Raw genomic sequence first — 25,327 nt, 5'->3', positions numbered from 1 at the left:
AATGGGAGGATCCACCAGCTGCTGAGTACAGCGAAGGAGAGGTCCGCAGAATTCAGGATGTGTTTGAGGAGCTGGCCCCACCGCCATGCCGGGAAAAGTTAGATGTCGTGGGATACTTTGGTCGTCGGCTTCCAAGTTGGATGATCCAACAACCATCGTTGGGTTCTCTTCTTCACCATCTCACGAGTTTGTAACCTCATGAGCTTTGCTACAGGGACCCAAAATATAGGACCAATAAGGGGTCATTTGATAGAGATGAGGATATTACTGTGTTCCCAAATCTAATGTCCTTGTCTGTTTCGGAATGCCCGAGATTGAAATCACTCCCCGGGGGCCTGAAGGGATCTCCCTTGAAGGAGCTGGACATCCACAGCTGCCAAAGTCTCGAAATTAAGGATCCCTCATCTTCCTGCACTAAGAGAGTTGTCGATCTGGGGGGATGCCCTCTTTTGAAAAATGTGGAGAAATTAACTGGATTCATTGGAGAGGCTAGTTATACGTCCACGGGGGATGGATTTTCTCACGGAGGGACTGCTGAGGCTGCTGCAAGAGCGACAGCAGCATGATAACTTCCATCTTGTTTTGAGTCGTGGTAACCTTGTTCTTTTTGATGGCTACTATTTAATCCTTATCGATTATTCTTTTCCTTTGGAATGGTTATCTGATGCACTTCTCAATCTCCTTCAGCCTGACAGCACAGAGAGCGGAGGTTTTAAAGTAAGTATTCTGAAAAATTGACATTTATCGTTTTACCTTTCTTTCTGCAGTGTTCAACTTCATACATCGATCTTTGAGAAAAAAAACCATTTGCGTAGACCCCCTTTCCAAATCTCTTTATTTTTCTTTACTCTATCAGTCTATCCTGCCAAGTCCTCGTTTCTTCCAGAGGAATTAATTGTTCTTTTGTTTTTTGAATATCCTCTAGAAAAAGAACTCAGGATTTGTATTTTCTTCACTTCTGTTTGGTTTTCCTCATTCTCCAAAGGGCTTTCTTTCTTAAAATTATAAAATGAGGACAACTAGTTATAGTGCTGATCAACATGATGACTCTTATGACTTGTTAAGTGTTCGGGGCGGAAGCTGAGGTTTCAAGATGTTGAGAAATATGCATTTTTTTCTTGCTCTTTGTTGAATTCGTTCTCATTATTATTATGCAAGCATTTTTATCTTTTAATTCTTTTATTTTTCGTGATCACCTTATCTAATCACTAGTATTTCTTCATAGAAAATCATGTGTCTAGTTTTGCTTCATTGGCTACTGGGAGACAAAAATTCCTGATCTGTGAAATTTAGTATTCCCTTATCTAACATTTTTTAGTTTCAGATTATTTACATGTTTATCAAAAAAAAATCGTACAAACCCTTTGGTGAAAAGCAACTGATTCTTGAGAAACTGCACTTTTATTACTAGTGCTTGTACTTCTTATTAACGAAAGAAGAGATCCTGCATGACAAATTGTTCACATAACCATCTAGGAGAACTATTCCATAAACCTAGTTTAAAAGTGCTTCTATACATACCCAAGGTATCAACTCAAAGACTGTTTAAATGTCGATATATAGCACATTAACTGTATGGTATTTCTAATTTGTTGTATCCTACATATCTAAAGCACTGTTATATATTATGCAGAGATTGAGTTTCTTGCGCGTGTCCATATTTTTTACTTGCGATTGAACTAATTGGCTCGTTCAGCATTTCGAGAAACACCTGGACTAATTACCCGCTGCTCTTGTTCCAGCTGTGCAAAAATCAAACACACGTAATCATTTAGCAAAGCAAAGGTGAGCTTTTCATTATCGGTTAATGGTAGAGTACGTAGAAGGAGATGAGGAAGATAGAGGGTCTCAGTATCATCAAGAAAAATTATATATGCAGACAACATTGTTGAGCACAAATATAGATTTAACGAGCATCGTGTTGACTATTCTTATTATCTCAATTAGACAAAATACATTCTCAGAATTACTTCCTTCATTGATTTTTTCCTCCTGCCTGTATAATGAACTTTGTTACCATCTAAATCTCTCGGGAAAAGTTTACTATAAATGGTGCTTATTTTGCTATCTTCTGATTTGGGCTACATTTCTCGTGAACATCCAGAGTATACAAAATCGCCTGAATCTTGAAGAATTAGCTGACTATACATTCTATCAGAACATTTCTCGTGCAACAAGAATAATAAAAACATCTCTAATCTAAATCCACCTGATTCACTTTTGAAGTTTTGTTTAGATGGAAGAAACACCAGCTATTATTCATTCTGTTGTAGCAATTTGTCAAACACCCAGAGTCGATGCCTCTGTTTTTGAGGGAGGTCGTGATCACTATCTAAGGTACACCAAGGAACCCTATCGCTACGAGACCGATTACCGCTGGTGGGAGAACACTAACGTCTCTGGAGAAGTGCTTGGTGTGATGGCTAATATTTAATCCTTATCGGTTATTCTTTTCCTTTGGAATGGTTATTTGATGCACTTCTCAATCTCTTTCAGTCTGACAGCACAGAGAGCAGAGTTTTTAAGTAAGTATTCTGAAAAATTGACATTTATCGCTTTACCTTTCTTTCTGTAGTGTTCAACTCCATACGTCGCTCTTTGAGAAAAAACAATTTGCATAGACCCGCTTTCCAAATCCCTTTATTTTTCTTTACTCTATCCTGCCAAGTTCTCGTTGCTTCCAGAGGAATTAATTGTTCTTTTGTTTTTTGAATATCCTCTAGAAAAAGAACTCAGGATTTATATTTTCTTCACTTCTGTTTGGTTTTTCTCATTCTCCAAAGGGCTTTCTTTCTTAAAATTGTAAATTGAGGACAACTAGTTATAGTGCTGATCAACATGAATATTCTTATGACTTGCAAGTGTTCTTGGCGGAAGCTGAGGTTTCAAGATGTTGAGAAATATGTATGTCAATAAGAAGCTGCAGATTCATCAATGACTAGTGCTCACATCTACTCATTCGCTGATAGTTAAATTATAGGTAAATGCCATCTCAAATGAATTTCAAAAAGATTGTGAAATTATGTAGAAAGTAGTTTCATGTTCTTCTTTCTAGGGTACGTAGCAACATGTTGATTGTTGACTCAAATTGTGGTCTTAGAATGCAGATTATGTTAAACGCTAGAAGTGCTCTTTTTCTTTGTGTATGTTTCTTGGTGAACTCTTTTACCAATGTTATTTAGATCATTTAAAGGATGTTGTATGTTTCTAGAATAAGTTGGGTAATACAAATGTCTACCTTTTCCTTTGAGATTATATATGTCTTGACCAGGCATTTGCAAGGAGGAGTATTTTCTGTGGCTACTTTTATTCTCTTGATGATTTATGGAAAGGATGATGTCTTGACTAATCCTATATAGCTATGTTTTATCAATCCTTATAGTGAATGAGACGCACAACTATTTTGATTAAGTATTTTCCGATTTAGTACTTTATATATCAGAAAATGACTTTGTAATTTGACATCATAAACAATTGGGGGCATTAGCATATTATATGGTTTTATTTTCCTTTTGACAAAATGCAAATAAACTTGATACATGTAGAAGAGCTGTGTAGTTGGTATGAATCAATTACGAGCTCCTAAGGTTTAATTGGGTAAGGGCCAATATGGGCTGCACCTCTTCCTCAAAGGCTGAAAGCCTGTCCTCTGATTGTATGGTAATGAAACTCTGGAAAGTCAATTCACTAATTACTTTATGTCACTTGTTACTTCTCTTCATATAAGCGGGCGTCCGTCCGATGATTGGAACTTTGAGAAACTAGTTAAAGCTTTAAAATGACAGTTTTAAATCAAAGAAACATTGGAGTAAGTTTTATGTAACATTCTATCTTTTTGCTTGCATTCTTTTCGTAGCACGTGACAGTTTAGTTTTAACATTTTTTAGTTTCAGATTATTTACCTGTTTATCAAAAAAAATCGTACAAACCCTTTGGTGAAAAGCAACTGATTCTTGAGAAACTGCACTTTTATTACTAGTGCTTGTACTTCTTATTAACGAAAGAAGAGATCCTGCATGACTGTTCACATAACCATCTAGGAGAACTTTTCCATAAACCTAGTTTAAAAGTGCTTCTATACATACCCAAGGTATCAACTCAAAGACTGTTTAAATGTCGATATATAGCACATTAACTGTATGGTATTTCTAATTTGTTGTATCCTACATATCTAAAGCACTGTTATATATTATGCAGAGATTGAGTTTCTTGCGCGTGTCCATATTTTTTACTTGCGATTGAACTAATTGGCTCGTTCAGCATTTCGAGAAACACCTGGACTAATTACCCGCTGCTCTTGTTCCAGCTGTGCAAAAATCAAACACACGTAATCATTTAGCAAAGCAAAGGTGAGCTTTTCATTATCGGTTAATGGTAGAGTACGTAGAAGGAGATGAGGAAGATAGAGGGTCTCAGTATCATCAAGAAAAATTATATATGCAGACAACATTGTTGAGCACAAATATAGATTTAACGAGCATCGTGTTGACTATTCTTATTATCTCAATTAGACAAAATACATTCTCAGAATTACTTCCTTCATTGATTTTTTCCTCCTGCCTGTATAATGAACTTTGTTACCATCTAAATCTCTCGGGAAAAGTTTCATGAAAACCACCTTTAAAAATAAACCGAATCGATGAAAGCTACCTTTCTATTATTATTTTTTAAAACAGAAACTATCTTATAATTATGGTTTAGACATTGCATTTTTTTTCACATACAAAGCGTGAAAAAAAATCGAGCAGCTCATTGTTTGGCCTGTCATGCTTTATTAGTTTTTGAAGTTTTGTTTAGATGGAAGAAACACCAGCTATTATTCATTCTGTTGTAGCAATTTGTCAAACACATTGTGGTCCCGTAGACCTTATGTTCCTCCCACTTGTAGCAAAGCGTGTGGACATATTCTCACCTGATCTTGTACCTCAATAATTGAGAGAGGGAGAATAGAAAATGATATAAATCTTTCACTCATTTCTCTAAGTACCCAACCCTCATTAAACAAAAGTAAGCTAGAAATTTGGCCGTGAACTCTCTGAAATCTCCAATACCTGCTTCTTAATTTGTTGAGGAGATAGCCATGGTGCTGGATGCTTTAGCTGGAACCATAGTCAGCAACGTGGCTGACGTCCCTTAAGGAGAAGGTGGTAACTGTCCTGGGCGTGAAAGATGAGCTCAAGAGGCTGCAGCGGATGATGGAGAGGATCAAGCATGTGCTTCTTGATGCTGAGAGAAAGCACATCCAATCGGAGTCCGTTGCAGGGCGGGTGAGGGAGCTCAAAGATGTCATGTCCGATGCCGATGACATAATTGACCTATGCAGGCACGAGGGTGGGAAATTGCTTGAAGGCCAGACGTCTACATCATCTGATTCATCAACGGTATGTTGTAGCAGCCCTCGCTTATTCTCTTGCTTCACTAGCATCCGTCTCCGTCATGAGATTGGTGACCTGATCAAGAAACTAAATGAGATATTGGACGAGATATCTAGAGATATGTCAGGCCTTAACTTAGTGAGGAGTGAACCAGATACTCGAGTCACAACAGTTGATCCTCAATCGTCAGACCTTGTCTATCATAGATACGTCTGATATCGTGGGGAGGGGCGTTGAACGTGCTACAAACAATTTGGTAGAGAGTATAGTTAAGAAAGACGAAAGAAAACTCCAAGTCTTTGCTGTTACCGGAATGGGCGGACACAGGTCAATAGATCTTTTCGTGTCAATAGTCGATGGAATCTTCAAATATAGACTTATTTGAGTTCAATCATAGCATCATAAACTAAGAATATTCACTAACTCAAAAAAATTACTCACGCTATCAATGAACTCGAAAGGTTTTAAAAATACAGATACTTACAGAACAATCCAGATGGCGCCAACTACAGGAACCGCACCAGACAGCAATTCGAACACGAGGCCCAACGCTTGCCGGATCTATCTTCGATCAGTGATTGAGGATTTGGGAGTCGTTGATGGCAACAAAAACATATTCAGTTGGTTAGAGTTCGTGCTGATAACGTGTTGTAATATACTAAAGAAATAGAGAAATAGAGACAAAAGACCTAATAAAGACAAAAGAAATGATAACGTGTTGTAATATATTAAAGAAATCAAACAAGAGACAAAAGACAAGAGAAATAGAGAAATTATAATTTTATTCATCCTTATTCTTTTTCCATACATCATCCAATTTATAGATACATTGTGGAAAATAAAAGGACATTTGGATATATGAAAAGTCACTAATTAATATTCCACATTCAATGTAATGTCCACATTCATTTTGTCTTTTAGGTTTCCACAAAATGACTTTTAGATTTCAACACTCCCCCTTGGACATTACTTTGAGATGTCAATGCCTCGTTAAAAACCTCGCTAGAAAAACCCAGTGGGAGAAAAACTAGTCGAGGAAAAGAGTACATGACATAAGTAGATTCTTGTGTTTCATTAGTTGCCTCATTAAAAACCTTTAGCTAAGCAGGAATTAACTACAGTGTCCGCCACGACGAAACTTCGACGTCCGACACTTACGGATGGAGGAGGAGGTCCGTAGAATGGGAGGATCCACCAGCTGCTGAGTACAACGAAGGAGAGGTCCGCAGAATTCAGGATGTGTTTGAGGAGCTGGCCCCATCGCCATGCCTGGAAAAGTTAGATGTCGTGGGATACTTTGGTCGTCGGCTTCCAATTTGGATGATGCAGCCACCATCGTTGGGTTCTCTTCTTCACCATCTCACGAGTTTGTAACCTTATGAGCTTTGCTACAGGGACCCAAAATATAGGACCAATAAGAGGTCATTTGATAGAGATGAGGATATTACTGTGTTCCCAAATCTAATGTCATTGTCTGTTTCGGAATGCCCGAGATTGAAATCACTCCCCGGAGGCCTGAAGGGATCTCCCTTGAAGGAGCTGGACATCCGTAGCTGCCAAAGTCTCGAAAGGATCCGTCATCTTCCTGCACTAAGAGAGTTGTCGATCTGGGGGGATGCCCTCTTTTGAAAAATGTGGAGAAATTAACTGGATTCATTGGAGAGGCTAGTTATACGTCCACGGGGGATGGATTTTCTCACGGAGGGACTGCTGAGGCTGCTGCAAGAGAGACAGCAGCATGATAACTTCCATCTTGTTTTGAGTCGTGGTAACCTTGTTCTTTTTTATGGCTACTATTTAATCCTTATCGATTATTCTTTTCCTTTGGAATGGTTATCTGATGCACTTCTCAATCTCCTTCAGCCTGACAGAACAGAGAGCGGAGGTTTTAACGTAAGTATTCTGAAAAATTGACATTTATCGTTTTACCTTTCTTTCTGCAGTGTTCAACTTCATACATCGATCTTTGAGAAAAAAAACCATTTGCGTAGACCCCCTTTCCAAATCTCTTTATTTTTCTTTACTCTATCAGTCTATCCTGCCAATTCCTCGTTACTTGATACGAGTCGCCGTGCGAGCACCCTTTGATCGCGGAATTACCAAAAGGTGGGTTGAGAAGAGGATGACCAAACACTAGAACAATTCAGTATAAGGCGAAGGAAATACCTTCTCTAGATTATGAAGAACAAAAGATTACAATCTCTCCCTCACAATTTCACTAGAATCGAGAACAACCTCTCAATCCTCTCTAAACCCTAATCTCTCTTGATCACTTCTCCCCTGAGATCTGATTACAATCTAAACCCTAATCCTTTTGATCAGGATTTCACTTAGATCTAAAACCCTTTAGGACTACATCTTGGCTTCTAACCTCCTTGTTTAGAACCCTAAACAATTCCTATTTATAGGGTTTACAACGTGGCGGTAATCTTGTAAATAAACAAGTCCAAAAGGATCAGGAATCCCTGTCAAAACAGAATCCAAAACGAACCAGGAAAAGCCAAATATCGCGGTCCGGTCGACCGCCAATTTTGGTCCGGTCGACCAACCAGAGCGCTTCTGCAAACCTTGCCTTGTGCAGGTTTCTCCGGTCGACCGGCATGGGTGCCGCGGTCGACACCTTGCCTTGTGCAGGTTTCTCCGGTCGACCGGCATGGGTGCCGCGGTCGACCGGCCAGAACCCGACCATGTTTTTCCTGATCTTCTGTGTTCCGCTCCTTCTGACTTCTTTCACCGTCCTCTATGGATCCAACCACGCCTCTATTCTCAAAATATCATGAGAATCACCTATCCTCAAGCTCCCATGAGGATCGCTTTTCCGAAGAGAAGATACACCTGTATCATAGGTCCCCCTTTAGAAACTTGAAGTCTCTTTCAAGTTAGAACTTCAGCTGAGGAAACTCTCGAGCTCCTCCATCTTTGTTTTCTTCAGTCATCTTCTTCTTCCTTAGTCTCTGAACTCTTTCCAAAGAAAAAGGATCTCGCCAAGCTTCTTGTATTGCGATCGAGTAAGGACCATCCACAGGTTCCCCCTTCCACAGGATCTAATCGCTCTGATACCAACTTGATACGAGTCGTCGTGCGAGCACCCTTTGGTCGCGGAATTACCAAAAGGTGGGTTGAGAAGAGGATGACAAAACACTAGAACAATTCAGTATAAGGCGAAGGAAATACCTTCTCTAGATTATGAGGAACAAAAGATTACAATCTCTCCCTCACAATCTCACTAGAATCGAGAACAACCTCTCAATCCTCTCTAAACCCTAATCTCTCTTGATTAGAATCTCTCTTGATTAGAATCTCTCTTGATTAGAATCTCTCTTGATCACTTCTCCCCTGAGATCTGATTACAATCTAAACCCTAATCCTTTTGATCAGGATTTCACTTAGACCTAAAACCCTTTAGGACTACATCTTGGCCTCTAACCTCCTTGTGTAGAACCCTAAACAATCCCTATTTATAGGGTTTACAACGTGGTGGTAATCTTGTAAATAAACAAGTCCAAAAAGGATCAGGAATCCCTGCCAAAACAGAATCCAAAACGAACCAGGAAAAGCCAAATATCGTGATCAGGTTGACCGCCAATTTTGGTCCGGTCGACCGACCAGAGCGCTTCTGCAAACCCTGCCTTGTGCAGGTTTCTCCGGTCGACCGGCATGGGTGCTGCGGTCGACCGGCCAGAACCCGACCCTGTTTTTCCTGATCTTCTGCGTTCCACTCCTTCTGACTTCTTTCGCCGTCCTCTATGGATCCAACCACGCCTCTATTCTCAAGATATCATGAGAATCACCTATCCTCAAGCTCCCATGAGGATTGTTTTTCCTAAAAGAAGATACACCCGTATCATTACTTCCAGAGGAATTAATTTTTCTTTTGTTTTTGGAATATCCTCTAGAAAAAGAACTCAGGATTTGTATTTTCTTCACTTCTGTTTGGTTTTTCTCATTCTCCAAAGGGCTTTCTTTCTTAAAATTATAAAATGAGGACAACTAGTTATAGTGCTGATCAACATGGTGACTCTTATGAATTGCAAGTGTTCGGGGCGGAAGCTAAGGTTTCAAGATGTTGAGAAATATGCATTTTTGTCTTGCTCTTTGTTGAATTCGTTCTCATTATTATTATGCAAGCATTTTTATCCTTTAATTCTTTTATTTTTCGTGATCACCTTATCTAATCACTAGTATTTCTTCATAGAAAATCATGTGTCTTTAATTCTTTTATTTTTCGTGATCACCTTATCTAATCACTAGTATTTCTTCATAGAAAATCATGTGTCTAGTTTTGCTTCATTGGCTACTGGGAGACAAAAATTCCTGATCTGTGAAATTTAGTATTCCCTTATCTCTAGTTTTGCTTCATTGGCTACTGGGAGACAAAAATTCCTGATCTGTGAAATTTAGTATTCCCTTATCTTGATTATTGAGGTGTTAAGATTTTTCAAATCAATGGGTTGGTTAGTATGGTCATAGAAAATATGAATTTCCTCCAACTATGGACGGTATTTTTTTCTTGGTCTCTGTCCTTTTCTACCTTTGAGAATTTCGGTGCATAGCTTCTGTATTTATGAACTAAAACCTGTGTCCAATAAAGTTCAGTCTCCTATCCCCAAACTTACCTTAGAGGTTCTATGCTAAAAGTATGATAAAAGTAATCAAATACAATATGAAAGGGGAACAGATAGAAGAGATAGGTTGTATATCAGCATGCTGAGAAAAATATAGTTTTCCACCCTGGATGGCTTTGCTATTATTATATAAATAGGTAGAAGAAAAAAAGGTAGAGGTAAACAAGATTACTCAATTAACTGAGAAGCTCATTTATTTTAAAGGAGTTTTCCTCCCACTATTACTTACGGTGTACGGTTTTTATTTTAGCGCATGAAGGCTCCACACATTTTAGTTATGAGTGTACTCTATTGTAATCCAGAGTATCTTATAGTTGTCGTGAGTCTCTGTTATAATCTCTTGACTCGACTAGTTGTTATTCAAAGCCGAATGCTCATATAATCCTCTTGAACATCGATTCCTTTTAGTAGTTGTTTTATTTGTTGTGGAGCCCTGTGATTTAGATAAAATTAGAACGTATTGTTGTATGATCAAGTACTGAGATTGCATAACTGGTGAAAGTTTCAGCTTTTTCTTTGGAAATGAGGTGTGTTTTAGTCTTGGCAATTAAGCTGAATATAAATGGCTAACTGTCCAGAACTTTTGAGTGGACCTAGTATATTAAGGTTGATTCTTTTAGTTCATTAATTTCATGATGATGGTTACAAAGATGGTCATTTCATGTGCTAGTTGCGTGGTGAATAAGTAACATTTTGCTAAAGTATTGCCTCAGAAATATTTTTCTTCTTCATCTTGACATAAATTAATTGTTGCGTGATCACCTAGTTGTCATCCAATAGAAGAGACTGTGCATGAAGACGACTTCTGTTTAAAAATATAATTTATAAGCGTGTTTTCATAGCATGGCTATGCTCTCGATATCGATATCCTGATATGAGATTTTCCATTGGCTATTACTATTATAGCATCGACTAGACGATGCAACTATCTTGATTTGGACATGTTCTGGGTCACAGTTATTTTCATAGTTTTACAGAAGTTGTTCCACGGTAATACTGTGGTTAGTGCATAACATTTCATGTGCAGTCACAAAAAAAAGTAATTGACAAACATGGGGCTTTTAAAGGGGAATTAGATGGAGAATATAACATATATATAAATGGGCATATGTGCATTCCTGATATCCTGAGTTATATATACATGGGCCAAAAAGGGTCAATTCCTGACTTGAAGCATTGTTCCCGGGACGGTTTACGGAAACCGATTTATATACATGAAAATATTCTTCTCTAATTCAAATAACATGTAAAATAAGAATAATGTGCTTATATGCTTTGTGATAGTTTTGGCATGCATGACATGTCCTGGATGAGGTTTTGATGAGGTATATTTGTCTTGTTGTGTATAGAATTTTGGAAGTTAATATTTAGAGATTTACAATAGGAGATATATGGTATATACGAGGGTTTCCTTGTTTGGATTATTCTCTCGACGTACTCATCTATGTTGTGGGTTTCTAAATCTTACCTCCTTTTAGCGTATGGTATAAGGTATGTGCTTTATGGTAGACCTTGTTTGATGTCCATGTTTAGAAACTTCCTTTAACATGTAAATGGATATCCATGTTTAGAAATTTTCCTTTATCATCTTTAATTAAGTTTTCATCGTAGTTTGGTTTATATGATAGGCATTTTTTTTATCACTGAAAATTTAGAATTTATCTTTTCTTTATATCTACCACTTATACTTACACGCGCACAACTTCCTCATTTTACATGCTTGCTGGGAGTTTTCTGACTTCCCTGGGGTTTGCATGTCCCAGACTTGGAAATTGTTCTTCCTTCGCAGGACCAAGAGTACTTTAAGGATTAAGACCAGTGACAGTGATCACCTCCTCTCTCTTTACTCTCTCAGCTTCAGTTATTGAGTCTTCCTCGTAATCACTTGTGGTACTCTAGATTAAGATGTATTTTCCTCTTTCCTACTTGAAGAGTTTTGGACATGTAAGAGAATGTCTTTTCAGAGTTTTCTTTATCTATCTAGTTCCTTTGCTATTTTAGTTACATGCTCTATGTAGTAATTCTTTTGGTAATATATCTGTATACAGGATGATTCAGAGACGTGAATGTAACTGTATGGTTGCATTGTCGACCGAGTCACGCTCCAAATTATCACGTTTTGGACTCGGGGCGCTTCGGCAAACAAAATAGCAAGATATCTCAATTCATGCAACAGGCCGGGAGGAGGAAGCCGCACGACGTTTCCGCATCTATAAAGGTACAAACTCGTGAGATGGGGAAGAAGAGAACCTAGCGATGGTGGCTGCATCATCCAACTTGGAAGCTGGCGACCAAAGTATCCCATGATATCTAACTTTTCCAGGCATGAGGGTGGGGTGGGGCCAACTCCTCAAACACATCCTGAATTCTGCGGACCTCTCCTTCGCTGTACTCAGCAGCTGGTGGATCCTCTCATTCTTTTTTAGTGCAGGCCAATTTTAATTCCTTGGGATGACGTTTATTCCCAAGCACATGCCGTCCCTTCTATGCTACCACTGCCTCCTTTAAGCTATATATTTCCAGCACCCTCAGCTGCTCTAAAGGGTTCAAATCTTCCAAGTTGCAGCCTTGTCCCCCTCCTCCCACAACAAAGCCGTTGAAGTGGTTTAACCGCTCTAATCTTCCTACTCCGGATGGTACAAAGGACAGTTCAGTCATCTTGACTTCAATAATTCTTAAATTGCACAGCCGAGTAATGCCTTTGGGAAGACTGTGGAGTGACGAACACAAAATGAGATTTAGAACCAGGAGATTCATAAAGTTCCTTATTGACTCCAGCAAGCTGGATATATTTGTGGAGCTAAGATCCAAAAGCCTCAGGTGTATTAGATTTCCCACAGCATCTGGAATATTCTTAATCCCTGAATTCCTCATTGACAGTACCCGGAGAAGTGGAAATCCAACAAACACGTCGCTCCCAAGACTTAAGGGGCTCTTACGAACAACAAGATTCTTAAGCTCCTCTGCGAAAGTAAAAATTGAGGGGTGAGTGCTAGTCCCCCTCCTCCTTCGTCCGTAAGTGACACACACACTTACGGACATTCAGGGATTGAGAATATTCCAGATGCTGTGGGAAATCTAATACACCTGAGGCTTTTGGATCTTAGCTCCACAAATATATCCAGCTTGCCGGAGTCAATAAGGAACCTTATGAATTTCCTGGTTCTAAATCTCATTTTGTGTTCGTCACTCCACAGTCTTCCCAAAGGCATTACTCGGCTGTGCAATTTAAGAATTATTAAAGTCAAGATGACTGAACTGTCCTTTGTACCATCCGGAGTGGGAAGATTAGAGCGGTTAAACCACTTCAACGACTTTGTTGTGGGAGGAGGGGGATAAGGCTGCAGCTTGGAAGATTGGACAAATTTTCAAAACCGACCCCTTGGGGTTTTTATTTGCAAAAAACGACCGGTTTTGAAAATATTTACAAAAACCGACCCCAGGGGCTGAAAACAGGTCGGTTTTTGAAAAAATAAGTGTGAAATGGGTCGTTTTTTGCAATTAAAAACCCCAAAGGGTCGGTTTTGAAAATTTGTCCTTGGAAGATTTGAACCCTTTAGAGCAGTTGAGGGTGCTGGAAATATATAACTTAAAGGAGGCAGTGATAGCAAAGAAAGGACGACATGTGCTTGGGAATAAACGTCATCCCAAGAAATTAAAATTGGCCTGCACTAAAAAGGAATAAGAGGATCCACCAGCTGTTGAGTACAGCGAAGGAGAGGTCCGCAGAATTTAGGATGTGTTTGAGGAGCTGGCCCCACCGCCATGCCTGGAAAAGTTAGATATCGTGGGATACTTTGGTCGTCAGCTTCCAAGTTGGATGATGTAACCACCATCGCTGGGTTCTCTCCTTCCCTATCTCATGAGTTTGTACCTTTATAGATGCGGAAACGCCGTGCGGCTTCCACCACTTGGCCTGTTGCTTGAATTGAGATATCTCGCTATTTTGTTTGCCGAAGCGGTTGTACCCCTTGGCTCAGAGGTTTTTGGGAGCGGCTCTACACCGGTGTTCTTTCCAAAGCTTGAGTCTCTCCGGCTCCATGGAGTGCCAAATTCACAAGAGGGGTCATTTGGTAGAGATGAGGATATTACTGTGTTCCCAAATCTAATGTCCTTGTCTGTTTCGGAATGCCCGAGATTGAAATCACTCCTTGGGGGTCTGAAGGGATCTCCCTTGAAGGAGCTGGACATCCACAGCTGCCAAAGTCTCGAAAGGATCCCTCATCTTCCTGCACTAAGAGAGTTGTCGATCTGGGGGGATGCCCTCTTTTGAAAAATGTGGAGAAATTAACTGGATTCATTGGAGAGGCTAGTTATACGTCCAGGGGGGATGGATTTTCTCACGGAGGGACTGCTGAGGCTGCTGCAAGAGCGACAGCAGCATGATAACTTCCATCTTGTTTTGAGTCGTGGTAACCTTGTTCTTTTTGATGGCTACTATTTAATCCTTATCGATTATTCTTTTCCTTTGGAATGGTTATCTGATGCACTTCTCAATCTCCTTCAGCCTGACAGCACAGAGAGCGGAGGTTTTAAAGTAAGTATTCTGAAAAATTGACATTTATCGTTTTACCTTTCTTTCTGCAGTGTTCAACTTCATACATCGATCTTTGAGAAAAAAACCATTTGCGTAGACCCCCTTTCCAAATCTCTTTATTTTTCTTTACTCTATCAGTCTATCCTGCCAAGTCCTCGTTACTTCCAGAGGAATTAATTTTTCTTTTGTTTTTGGAATATCCTCTAGAAAAAGAACTCAGGATTTGTATTTTCTTCACTTCTGTTTGGTTTTCCTCATTCTCCAAAGGGCTTTCTTTCTTAAAATTATAAAATGAGGACAACTAGTTATAGTGCTGATCAACATGATGACTCTTATGACTTGCAAGTGTTCGGGGCGGAAGCTAAGGTTTCAAGATGTTGAGAAATATGCATGTCAATAAGAAGCTGCAGATTCATCAATGACTAGTGCTCTCATCTACTCATTCGCTGATAGTTAAATTATAGGTAAATGCCATCTCAAATGAATTTTAAAAAGATTGTGAAATTATGTAGAAAGTAGTTTCATCTTCTTCTTTCTAGGGTACATAGCAACATGTTGATTGTTGACTCAAATTGTGGTCTTAGAATGCAGATTATGTTAAACACTAGAAGTGCTCTTTTTCTTTGTGTATGTTTCTTGGTGAACTCTTTTACCAGTGTTGTTTAGATCATTTAAATGATGTTGTATGTTTCTAGAATAAGTTGGGTAATACAAAATGTCTACCTTTTCCTTTGTGATTATGTCTTGACCAGGCATTTGCAAGGAGAAGGATTTTCTATAGCTACTTTTATTCTCTTGATGATTTATGGAAAGGATGATGTCTTGACTAATCCTATATAGCTATGTTTTATCAATCCTTATAGTGAATGAGACGCACAACTATTTTGATTAAGTATTTTCCGATTTAGTACTTTATATATCAGAAAATGACTTTGTAATTTGACATCATAAACAATTGGGGCGTTAGCATATTATATGATTTTATTTTCCTTTTGACAAAATGCAAATAAACTTGATACATGTAGAAGAGCTGTGTAGTTGGTATGAATCAATTACGAGCTCCTAAGGTTTAATTGGGTAAGGGCCAATATGGGGTGCACCTCTTCCTCAAAGGCTGAAAGCCTGTCCTCTGATTGTATGGCAATGAAACTCTGGAAAGTCAATTCACTTATTACTTTATGTCACTTGTTACTTCTCTTCATATAAGCGGGCGTCCGTCCGATGATTGGAACTTTGAGAAACTAGTTAAAGCTTTAAAATGACAGTTTTAAATCAAAGAAACATTTGAGTAAGTTTTATGTAACATTCTATCTTTTTGCTTGCATTCTTTTCGTAGCATGTGACAGTGTAGTTTTAACATTTTTAGTTTCAGATTATTTACCTGTTTATCAAAAAAAATCGTACAAATAACCCTTTGGTGAAAAGCAACTGATTCTTGAGAAATTGCACTTTGATTACTCGTGCTTGTACTTCTTATTAAAGAAAGATGAGATCCTGCATGACAAATTGTTCACATAACCATCTAGGTGAACTTTTCCATATAAACCTAGTTTAAAAGTGATTCTATACATACCTAAGGTATCAACTCAAAGACTGTTTAAATGTCGATATATATATATATAGCACATTAACTGTATGATATTTCTAATTTGTTGTATCCTACATATCTAAAGCACTGTTATATATTATGCAGAGATTGAGTTTCTTGCGTGTGTCCATATTTTTTACTTGCGATTGAACTAATTCGCTCGTTCAGCATTCTGAGAAACACCTGGACTAATTACCTGCTGCTCTTGTTCCAGCTGTGCAAAAATCAAACACTCGTAATCATTTAGCAAAGCAAAGGCGAGCTTTGCATTATCGGTTAAGGGCAGAGTAGAAGGAGATGAGGAAGACAAAGGGTCTCAGTATCGTCAAGTAAAAGTATATATGCAGACAACATTGTTGAGCACAAATATAGATTTAACAAGCATTGTGTTGATTGTTCTTATTATCTCAATTAGACAAAATACGTTCTCAGAATTACTTCCTTCATTGATTTTTCCTCCTGCCTGTATAATGAACTTTGTTACCATCTAAAGCTCTCGGTAAAAGTTTACTATAAATGGTGCCCAGCCAGTTGATAAATGGTGCTTATTTTGCTATCTTTTGATTTGGGCTACATTTCTCGTGAACATTCAGAGTATACAAAATCGCCATCTTGAAGAATTAGCTGGCTATACTTTCTATTAGAACATTTCTCGTGCAACAAGAATAATAAAAACATATCTAATCTAAATCCACCTGATTCACTTAGACTCTTAACTAGAGGTGTACAAAAGATTGTATTTATCCACATCTTATGGATGTGTATATTAATATCTTGGGGGGGTGGGGGGTACATGAAAACCACCTTTAAAAATAAACCGAATCGATGAAAGCTACCTTTCTATTATTATTTTTTAAAACAGAAACTATCTTATAATTAGGTTTAGACATTGCATTTTTTTTTCACATACAAAGCGTGAAAAAAAATCGAGCAGCTCATTGTTTGGCCTGTCATGCTTTATTAGTTTTTGAAGTATTTGTTTAGGTGGAAGAAACACCAGCTTTTATTCATTCTGTTGTAACAATTTGTCAAACACTTTGTGGTCCCGTAGACCTTATGTTCCTCCCACTTGTAGCAAAGCGAGTGGACATATTCTCACCCGATCTTGTACCTCAATAATTGAGAGAGGGAGAATAGAAAATGATAAAAACCTGTATAATGGAGTGCATTCATTCATTTCTCTAAGTACCCAACCCTCATTAAACAAAAGTAAGCTAGAAATTTGGCCGTGAACTCTCTGAAATCTCCAATACCTGCTTCTTAATTTCTTGAGGAGATAGCCATGGTGCTGGATGCTTTAGCTGGAACCATAGTCAGCAACGTGGCTGATGTACCTTAAGGAGAAGGTGGTAACTGTCCTGGGCGTGAAAGATGAGCTCAAGAGGCTGCAGCGGATGATGGAGAGGATCAAGCATGTGCTTCTTGATGCTGAGAGAAAGCGCATCCATTCGGAGTCCGTTGCAGGGTGGGTGAGGGAGCTCAAAGATGTCATGTCCGATGCCGATGACGTAATTGACCTATGCAGGCACGAGGGTGGGAAATCGCTTGAAGGCCAGACGTCTACATCATCTGATTCATCAACGATATGTTGCAGCAACCCTCGCTTATTCTCTTGCTTCACTAGCATCCGTCTCCGCCATGAGATTGGTGACATGATCAAGAAACTAAATGAGAGATTGGACGAGATATCTAGAGATATGTCTGGCCTTAACTTAGTGAGGAGTGAACCAGATACTCGAGTCACACAGTTGATCCTCGATCGTCAGACCTCGTCTATCATAGATACGTCTGATATCGTGGGGAGGGGCGTTGAACGTGCTACAAACGATCTGGTAGAGAGTATAGTTAAAAAAGACGAAAGAAAACTTCAAGTCTTTGTTGTTACCGGAATGGGCAGAATAGGGAAGACTACTCTGGCTAAAAATATCTTCAATCACCCAATAGTAGAGTCTGAGTTCTCAACAAAGATATGGGTCTACATATCACAAAATTACTCAGAGACCTCTTTGCTCAAGGAGATAATAAGCGGAGCAGGAGGAGTTCATGGTGATTTGCAAACTAAAGCAGAACTCGAACCTCTTCTGAAGGGCGCGGTTTCGGGAAAGACTTTCGTTTTGGTGCTAGATGATGTGTGGCGAGCAGATGTCTGGGGTGGTTTACTACTTAATCCACTACAGAGCGGAGCTGTTGCTTGGCAGATGGGGGAGGTGCACATCCATCCCATGGAACAATTGCCGCCGAGCTGTTGCTTGGCAGATGGGGGAGGTGCACATCCATCCCATGGAACAATTGCCGCCAGAATCTGGCTTGGGAAATGCTCTGCAAGAGCTTATATGTCACCGGAGAGGAGGAGGAAATGCAGGGTCTGAGAGATGGAGGGGCTTAAATTGTTGGAAAATGTGATGGCCTCCCTCCGACAATTAAGAGCATCGCCGGTGTTTTAACAACAAAAGGGAGAAATTCGAGGGAATGGGAAAAAGTTCTGAGAAAGGATCTATGGGCAAGCTACCTAAAGATTCTGAGAAAATGTTTTCTTTATTGCTCTTTATTACCTGAGGGTTTTCGATTTCCTCGTGCTGGGCTCGTGCGACACTGTGCAGCTGAAGTATTTGCAGAAACGCAAAGGATTCTTTCTTAGAACTAGCCGGGGAGTGTTTCGAAGAGCTAGTTAGAAGGCATCTTAGTATCTATGAAGAAGTGCGAGGTTATTATAAAATGCACGATCTCTTGCGGTCACTTGCTCGGTTTCTGTCACAGGATGAAAGCTTTTGTGGAGAAGCACAGGAATTAACTACAGTGTCCGCCACGACGAAACTTCTACGTCCGACACTTACGGACGGAGGAGGAGGTCCGCAGAATGGGAGGATCCACCAGCTGCTGAGTACAGCGAAGGAGAGGTCCGCAGAATTCAGGATGTGTTTGAGGAGCTGGCCCCACCGCCATGCCTGGAAAAGTTAGATGTCGTGGGATACTTTGGTCGTCGGCTTCCAAGTTGGATGATGCAGCCACCATCGTTGGGTTCTCTTTTTCACCATCTCACGAGTTTGTAACCTTATGAACTTTGCTACAGTGACCCAAAATATAGGACCAATAAGTGGTCATTTGATAGAGATAAGGATATTACTGTGTTCCCAAATCTAATGTCCTTGTCTGTTTCGGAATGCCCGAGATTGAAATCACTCCCCTGGGGCCTGAAGGGATCTCCCTTGAAGGAGCTGGACATCCACAGCTGCCAAAGTCTCGAAATTAAGGATCCCTTGAAGAGAGTTGTCGATCTGGGGGGATGCCCTCTTTTGAAAAATGTGGAGAAATTAACTGTCCGGACTTCGTTCTCTCTCTCCTCTATTATTTCCAACCACGCTGACCCTCATCATCAGATTCTCTCTTTCTCTCTCTCCAATAAATCCCTCTCTCCTCTTCATCTCTCTCAAATGAACCCATCCCCAAACTCCTCCGCCCCATCTCCTCTTCCTTGACCGACACCCTCCGTCGCCTCCCTGACCAGATCCGCCGCTCCGAGCTCAGATCCAGCCAAGACCCTGGGCCGGCCCTGGGGTAAGCCCACCAAGCCCCGGGGCTGGGGCAACCTAGGGCCGGGGGGCAACTCGCCGGTGGCATACATACTCCCATGGGACCTCGCCGGAGTCGGAGGCAGTGCCGCCGCCTCATCCACCCCATGCGACCCTCTGGAACTCTCGCAAGCGATCAGGTGACGAAGAAGAAAAAAAATCTTGAGAATCGATTTCTATTGAATTTTTGTATTTTCCCCCTCCTAATTCATGTTTATTTACTATCATCGATTTGATTTGCAAAAAAGAAAATTGGTGGAGGGTGTTTTGTGTGAGGGAATTGGGATCCGATCGAGGTGATTGCTTAGCTTTACCGGCACGAACTAGGGACCCAAAGATGTCTGCCCTACCTTATTATTATTGAGCCTAGGATTCAATTTCCCCTTTTTTGTTTCTTTATTATTATTATTAATATTAATATATGTATGTATGTGGCAACGTGCAATTAGAACTAGTTTTATATTTATTTCCATCGTTTTGTGACCTAATTCAGTTAGATATTTTATGTGACCAAGTATTATGTTCGGGGGATATTGATTAAGAGAAAATAGGAGAAGGTAAAATGGAGGAGTAGAATGCGGAAGAGGCTAAGAGCGTGTTTGGAAGTTATAGATTGTAATACCACTTGAAATTGTGGATTGTAATACCACTTGGATTATAGTCCTGCAAGTGTTTGGTAAGTTTAGTAGGTTATAATCCGTTTTCAAACTTTGACCTCGTTCTTGATTTGGAGGCCGAGAATGAGGATTGGGTTCTATTGTGCTTGCGGATGCCGAGAACGAGAAGTGGCTGAGTTTCCTGCTCGATTTCTGACTGCTCAGTTATAAAAGGGAGCTTGACCGCTCTGAGTAGAAGGAGAAGAATAAGGATTGGTTCTTTGATTGAGAAAATTGGAAGGGATTTATTTGGAAGGAAAGACACTTAAATTTGTTTTTGAATCTATACAAAATTCCTTTTTTTAAACTTAATTAAATTCTACTTTAAAGTAGAGTTGGGATGTGTTTAGTGATAAGTTTAACAAATATTAATGGTTAGAAAGTTATAAATTTAATCACAAGGGAACATTCAGTTAAAATTTTTGACGTTTACATGATCCTGAGGATAGTAACTGCCAAGTTTGAACAACTTGTGGTGTTTATTTGCCACAAAAAAAGAACTCATAGTATCTAAGTTCTAAAACGGGGATAATTTCTGGTATTTAAGTGTCATTTAGCCTTTGTGAAATGTGTCAATGTTACCACTTTAGCTTTATCTTATGCTTGGAGTAGTGATGCTTTACCAAATGTACCTTTGTTCTCTTTATGGTAGACTCTTTGTCGCTTCGAAGAAAGTTTTAACGTTTTTGCTCTGCTGTTAAAAGAGCTCATACTACAAGAGCAGCAAGGTTTTCTAACTGACAAATGCCCTTTTTTTTAAACTTGTGTCGGGATAATTTCTTCCCATAATTCATTTCCCAGAGGCACAATTGTTTAAAAAAAACTTTCAAAACGGGGATAATTGTTCGTACCAAATTTTTAACATAAGGGGCAATCAAAATTGGATTGGGCTAGGGCAACCCAAACCTCGAGGCCGGCCCTATTCACTAGTATTTCTTCATAGAAAATCATGTGTCTAGTTTTGCTTCATTGGCTGCTGGGAGACAAAAATTCCTGATCTGTGAAATTTAGTATTCCCTTATCTTTAATTCTTTTAGAGGTTCTATGCTAAAAGTATGATAAAAGTAATCAAATAGAATATGAAAGGGAACAAATAGAAGAGATGGGTTGTATATCAACATGCTGAGAAAAATATAGTTTTCCACCCTGGATGGCTTTGCTATTATTATATAAAAATAGGTAGAAGACAAAGAGGTAGAGGTAAACAAGATTACTCAATTAATTGAGAAGCTCATTTGTTTTAAAGGAGTTTTCCTCCCACTATTACTTACGGTGTACGGTTTTTATTTTAGTGCATGAAGGCTCCACACATTTTAGTTATGAATGTACTCTATTGTATTCCGGAGTATCTTATAGTTGCCGTGAGTCTCTGTTATAATCTCTTGACTCAACTGGTTGTTATTCCAAGCCGATTGCTCATATAACCCTCTTGAACATCCATTCCTTTTAGTAGCTGTTTTATTTGTTGTGGAGCCCTGTGATTTAGATAAAATAAGAACGTATTGTTGTATGATCCAGTACTGAGATTGCATAACTGGTGCAAGTTTCAGCCTTTCCTTTGGAAATGAGGTGTGTTTCAGTCTTGACAATTAAGCTGAATATAAATGGCTGACTGTCCAGATCCTTTGAGTGGACCTAGTATGTTAAGGTTGATTCTTTTAGTTCATTAATGTCATGAGATGGTTACGATGATGGTCATTTCATGTGCTAGTTGCGTGGTGAATAAGTAACATTTTTGCTAAAGTATTGCCTCAGAAATATTTTTCTTCTTCATCTTGACATAAATTAATTGTTGTGTGATCACCTAGTCTTCATCCAATAGAAGAGATCATGCATGAAGACTTCTGCTTAAAAATATGATTTATAAGCGTGCTTTCATAGCATGGCTATGCTCTCGATATCGATATTCTGATATGAGATTTTCCATTGACTATTACTATTATAGCATCGACTAGACGATGCAACTATCTTGATTTGGACATGTTCTGGGTCATAGTTATTTTCATAGTTTTACAGAAGTCGTTCCACGGTAATACTGTGGTTAGTGCATAACATTTCATGCGTAGTCACAAAAAAAGGTAATTGACAAACAAGGGGCTTTTAAAGGGGAATTAGACGGATAATATAACATATATATAAACGGGCATATGCGCATTCCTGATATCCTGAGTTATATATACATGGGCCAAATGGCCAATTCCTGACTTGAAGCCTTGTTCCCAGGACGGTTTACGGGGAACCGATTTATATACATGAAAATATTCTTCTCTAATTCAAATAACATGTAAAATAAGAATAATGTGCCTATATGCTTTGTGATAGTTTTGGCATGCACGACATGTCCTGGATGAGGTTTTGATGAGGTATATTTGTCTTGTTGTGTATAGAATTTTGGGAGTTAATATTTAGAGATTTACAATAGGAGATATATGGTATATACGAGGGTTTCCTTGTTTGGATTATTCTCTCGACGTACTCATCTATGTTGTGGGTTTCTAAATCTTACCTCCTTTTAGCGTATCGTATAAGGTATGTGCTTTATGGTAGACCTTGTTTGATGTCCATGTTTAGAAACTTCCTTTAACATGTAAATGGATATCCATGTTTAGAAATTTTCCTTTATCATCTTTAATTAATTTTTCATCGTAGTTTGGTTTATAAGATAGACATTTTTTATCACTGAAAATTTAGAATTTATCATTTCTTTATATCTACCACTTATGCTTACACGCGCACAATTTCCTCATTTTACATGCTTGTTGGGAGTTTTCTGACTCCCCTGGGGTTTGCATGTCCCAGACTTGGGAATTGTTCTTCCTTCGTAGGACCAAGAGTGCTTTAAAGATTAAGACCAGCGACAGTGATCACCTCCTCTCTCTTTACTCTCCCAGCTTCAGTTATTAAGTCCTCGTAATCACTTGTGGTACTCCAGACTAAGATGTATTTTTCTCTTTCCTACTTGAAGAGTTTTGGGCATGTAAGAGAATTTATCTTTTCAGAGTGTTTTTTATCTATCTAGTTCCTTTGCTATTTTAGTTACATGCTCTATGTAGTAGTTCTTTTGGTAATATATTTGTATACAGGATGATTCAGAGGCGTGAATGTAACTGTATGGTTGCATTGCCGACCGAGTCACGCTCCAAATTATCACGTTTTGGACCCGAGGCGCTTCGGCAAACAAAATAGCAAGATATCTCAATTCAGGCAACAGGCCGAGAGGAGGAAGCTGCACGGCGTTTCCGCATCTATAAAGGTACAAACTCGTGAGATGGGGAAGAAGAGAACCCAGCAATGGTGGCTGCATTATCCAACTTGGAAGCTGACGATAAAGGTATGCCACGATATCTAACTTTTCCAGGCATGGCGATGGGGCCAGCTCCTCAAACACATCCTAAATTCTGCGGACCTCTCCTTCGCTGTACTCAGCAGCTGGTGGATCCTCCCATTTTTTTTAGTGCAGACCAATTTTAATTCCTTGAGATGACGTTTATTCCCAAGCACATGTCGTCCCTTCTGTGCTACCACTGCCTCCTTTAAGTTATATATTTCCAGCACCCTCAGCTGCTCTAAAGGGTTCAAATCTTCCAAGCTGCAGCCTTGTCCCCCTCCTCCCACAACAAAGCCGTTGAAGTGGTTTAACCGCTCTAATCTTCCCACTCCGGATGGTACAAAGGACAGTTCAGTCATCTTGACTTTAATAATTTTTAAATTGCACAACCGAGTAATGCCTTTGGGAAGACTGTGGAGTGATGAACACAAAATGAGATTTAGAACCAGGAGATTCATAAGGTTCCTTATTGACTCCGGCAAGCTGGATATATTTGTGGAGCTAAGGTTCCTTATGAATCTTCTGGTTCTAAATCTCATTTTGTGTTCGTCACTCCACAGTCTTCCCAAAGACATTACTCGGCTGTGCAATTTAAGAATTATTGAAGTCAAGATGACTGAATTGTCCTTTGTACCATCCGGAGTGGGAAGATTAGAGCGGTTAAACACTTCAACGGCTTTGTTGTGGGAGGAGGGGGACAAGGCTGCAGCTTGGAAGATTTGAACCCTTTAGAGCAGCTGAGGGTGCTGGAAATATATAACTTAAAGGAGACAGTGGTAGCACAGAAGGGATGGCATGTGCTTGGGAATAAACGTCATCCCAAGGAATTAAAATTGGCCTGCACTAAAAAAGAATGGGAGGATCCACCAGCTGCTGGGTACAGCGAAGGAGAGGTCCGCAGAATTCAGGATGTGTTTGAGGAGCTAGCCCCACCGCCATGCCTGGAAAAGTTAGATATCGTGGGATACTTTGGTCGTCAGCTTCCAAGTTGGATGATGTAGCCACCATCGTTGGGTTCTCTCCACCTTCCCCATCTCACGAGTTTGTACCTTTATAGATGCGGAAACGCCGTGTGGCTTCCTCCTCTTGGCTTGTTGCTTGAATTGAGATATCTCGCTATTTTGTTTGCCGAAGCGGTTGTACCCCTTGGCTCAGAGGTTTTTGTTGCTTGAATTGAGATATCTCGCTATTTTGTTTGCCGAAGCGGTTGTACCCCTTGGCTCAGAGGTTTTTGGGAGCGGCTCTACACCGGTGTTCTTCTTTGTTTGCCGAAGCGGTTGTACCCCTTGGCTCAGAGGTTTTTGGGAGCGGCTCTACACCGGTGTTCTTCAAAGCTTGAGTCCCGCCGGCTCCATGGAGTGCCAAATTTGCAAGAGGTGTCATTTGGTAGAGATGAGGATATTACTGTGTTCCCAAATCTAATGTCCTTGTCTGTTTCGGAATGCCCGAGATTGAAATCACTCCTTGGGGGCTTGAAGGGATCTCCCTTGAAGGAGCTGGACATCCACAGCTGCCAAAGTCTCAAAAGGATCCCTCATCTTCCTGCACTAACAGAGTTGTCGATCTGTTTCTTGGTGAACTCTTTTACCAGTGTTATTTAGATCGTTTAAAGGATGTTGTATGTTTCTAGAATAAGTTGGGTAATACAA

General features: G+C 39.6%; 2 protein-coding genes and 1 long non-coding RNA gene across 3 annotated transcripts; all 3 read left to right on the top strand.

The window, feature by feature from the left end:
- LOC109830056 lies at positions 4,838–5,691 on the top strand. Its single transcript, XM_020397212.1, has one exon. It carries the CDS (start codon positions 5,193–5,195, stop codon positions 5,589–5,591), a length of 399 nt encoding a protein of 132 aa, XP_020252801.1. The 5' UTR covers positions 4,838–5,192; the 3' UTR covers positions 5,592–5,691.
- On the top strand, positions 17,123–24,936 carry LOC109830750 (putative disease resistance RPP13-like protein 1). The gene is given in 7 exon segments (XM_020398112.1): positions 17,123–18,332; positions 18,391–18,509; positions 18,511–18,760; positions 18,763–19,082; positions 23,903–24,339; positions 24,342–24,835; positions 24,906–24,936. Coding segments are annotated over 6 exon segments (2,343 nt in total). The 5' UTR covers positions 17,123–17,453; the 3' UTR covers positions 24,680–24,835; positions 24,906–24,936.
- LOC109830057 lies at positions 19,227–23,582 on the top strand. The gene is made up of 3 exons (XR_002244190.1): positions 19,227–19,834; positions 23,150–23,327; positions 23,434–23,582. It is a non-coding gene; the product is annotated as an uncharacterized LOC109830057 (long non-coding RNA).

The sequence above is a fragment of the Asparagus officinalis genome, chromosome 2, assembly GCF_001876935.1.
Source record: "Asparagus officinalis chromosome 2, Aspof.V1, whole genome shotgun sequence".
Taxonomy (NCBI): Eukaryota; Viridiplantae; Streptophyta; class Magnoliopsida; order Asparagales; family Asparagaceae; genus Asparagus; species Asparagus officinalis.
The sequence above is the reverse complement of the archived record's forward strand: the minus strand, read 5'-3'. Positions and strand labels throughout refer to the sequence as shown.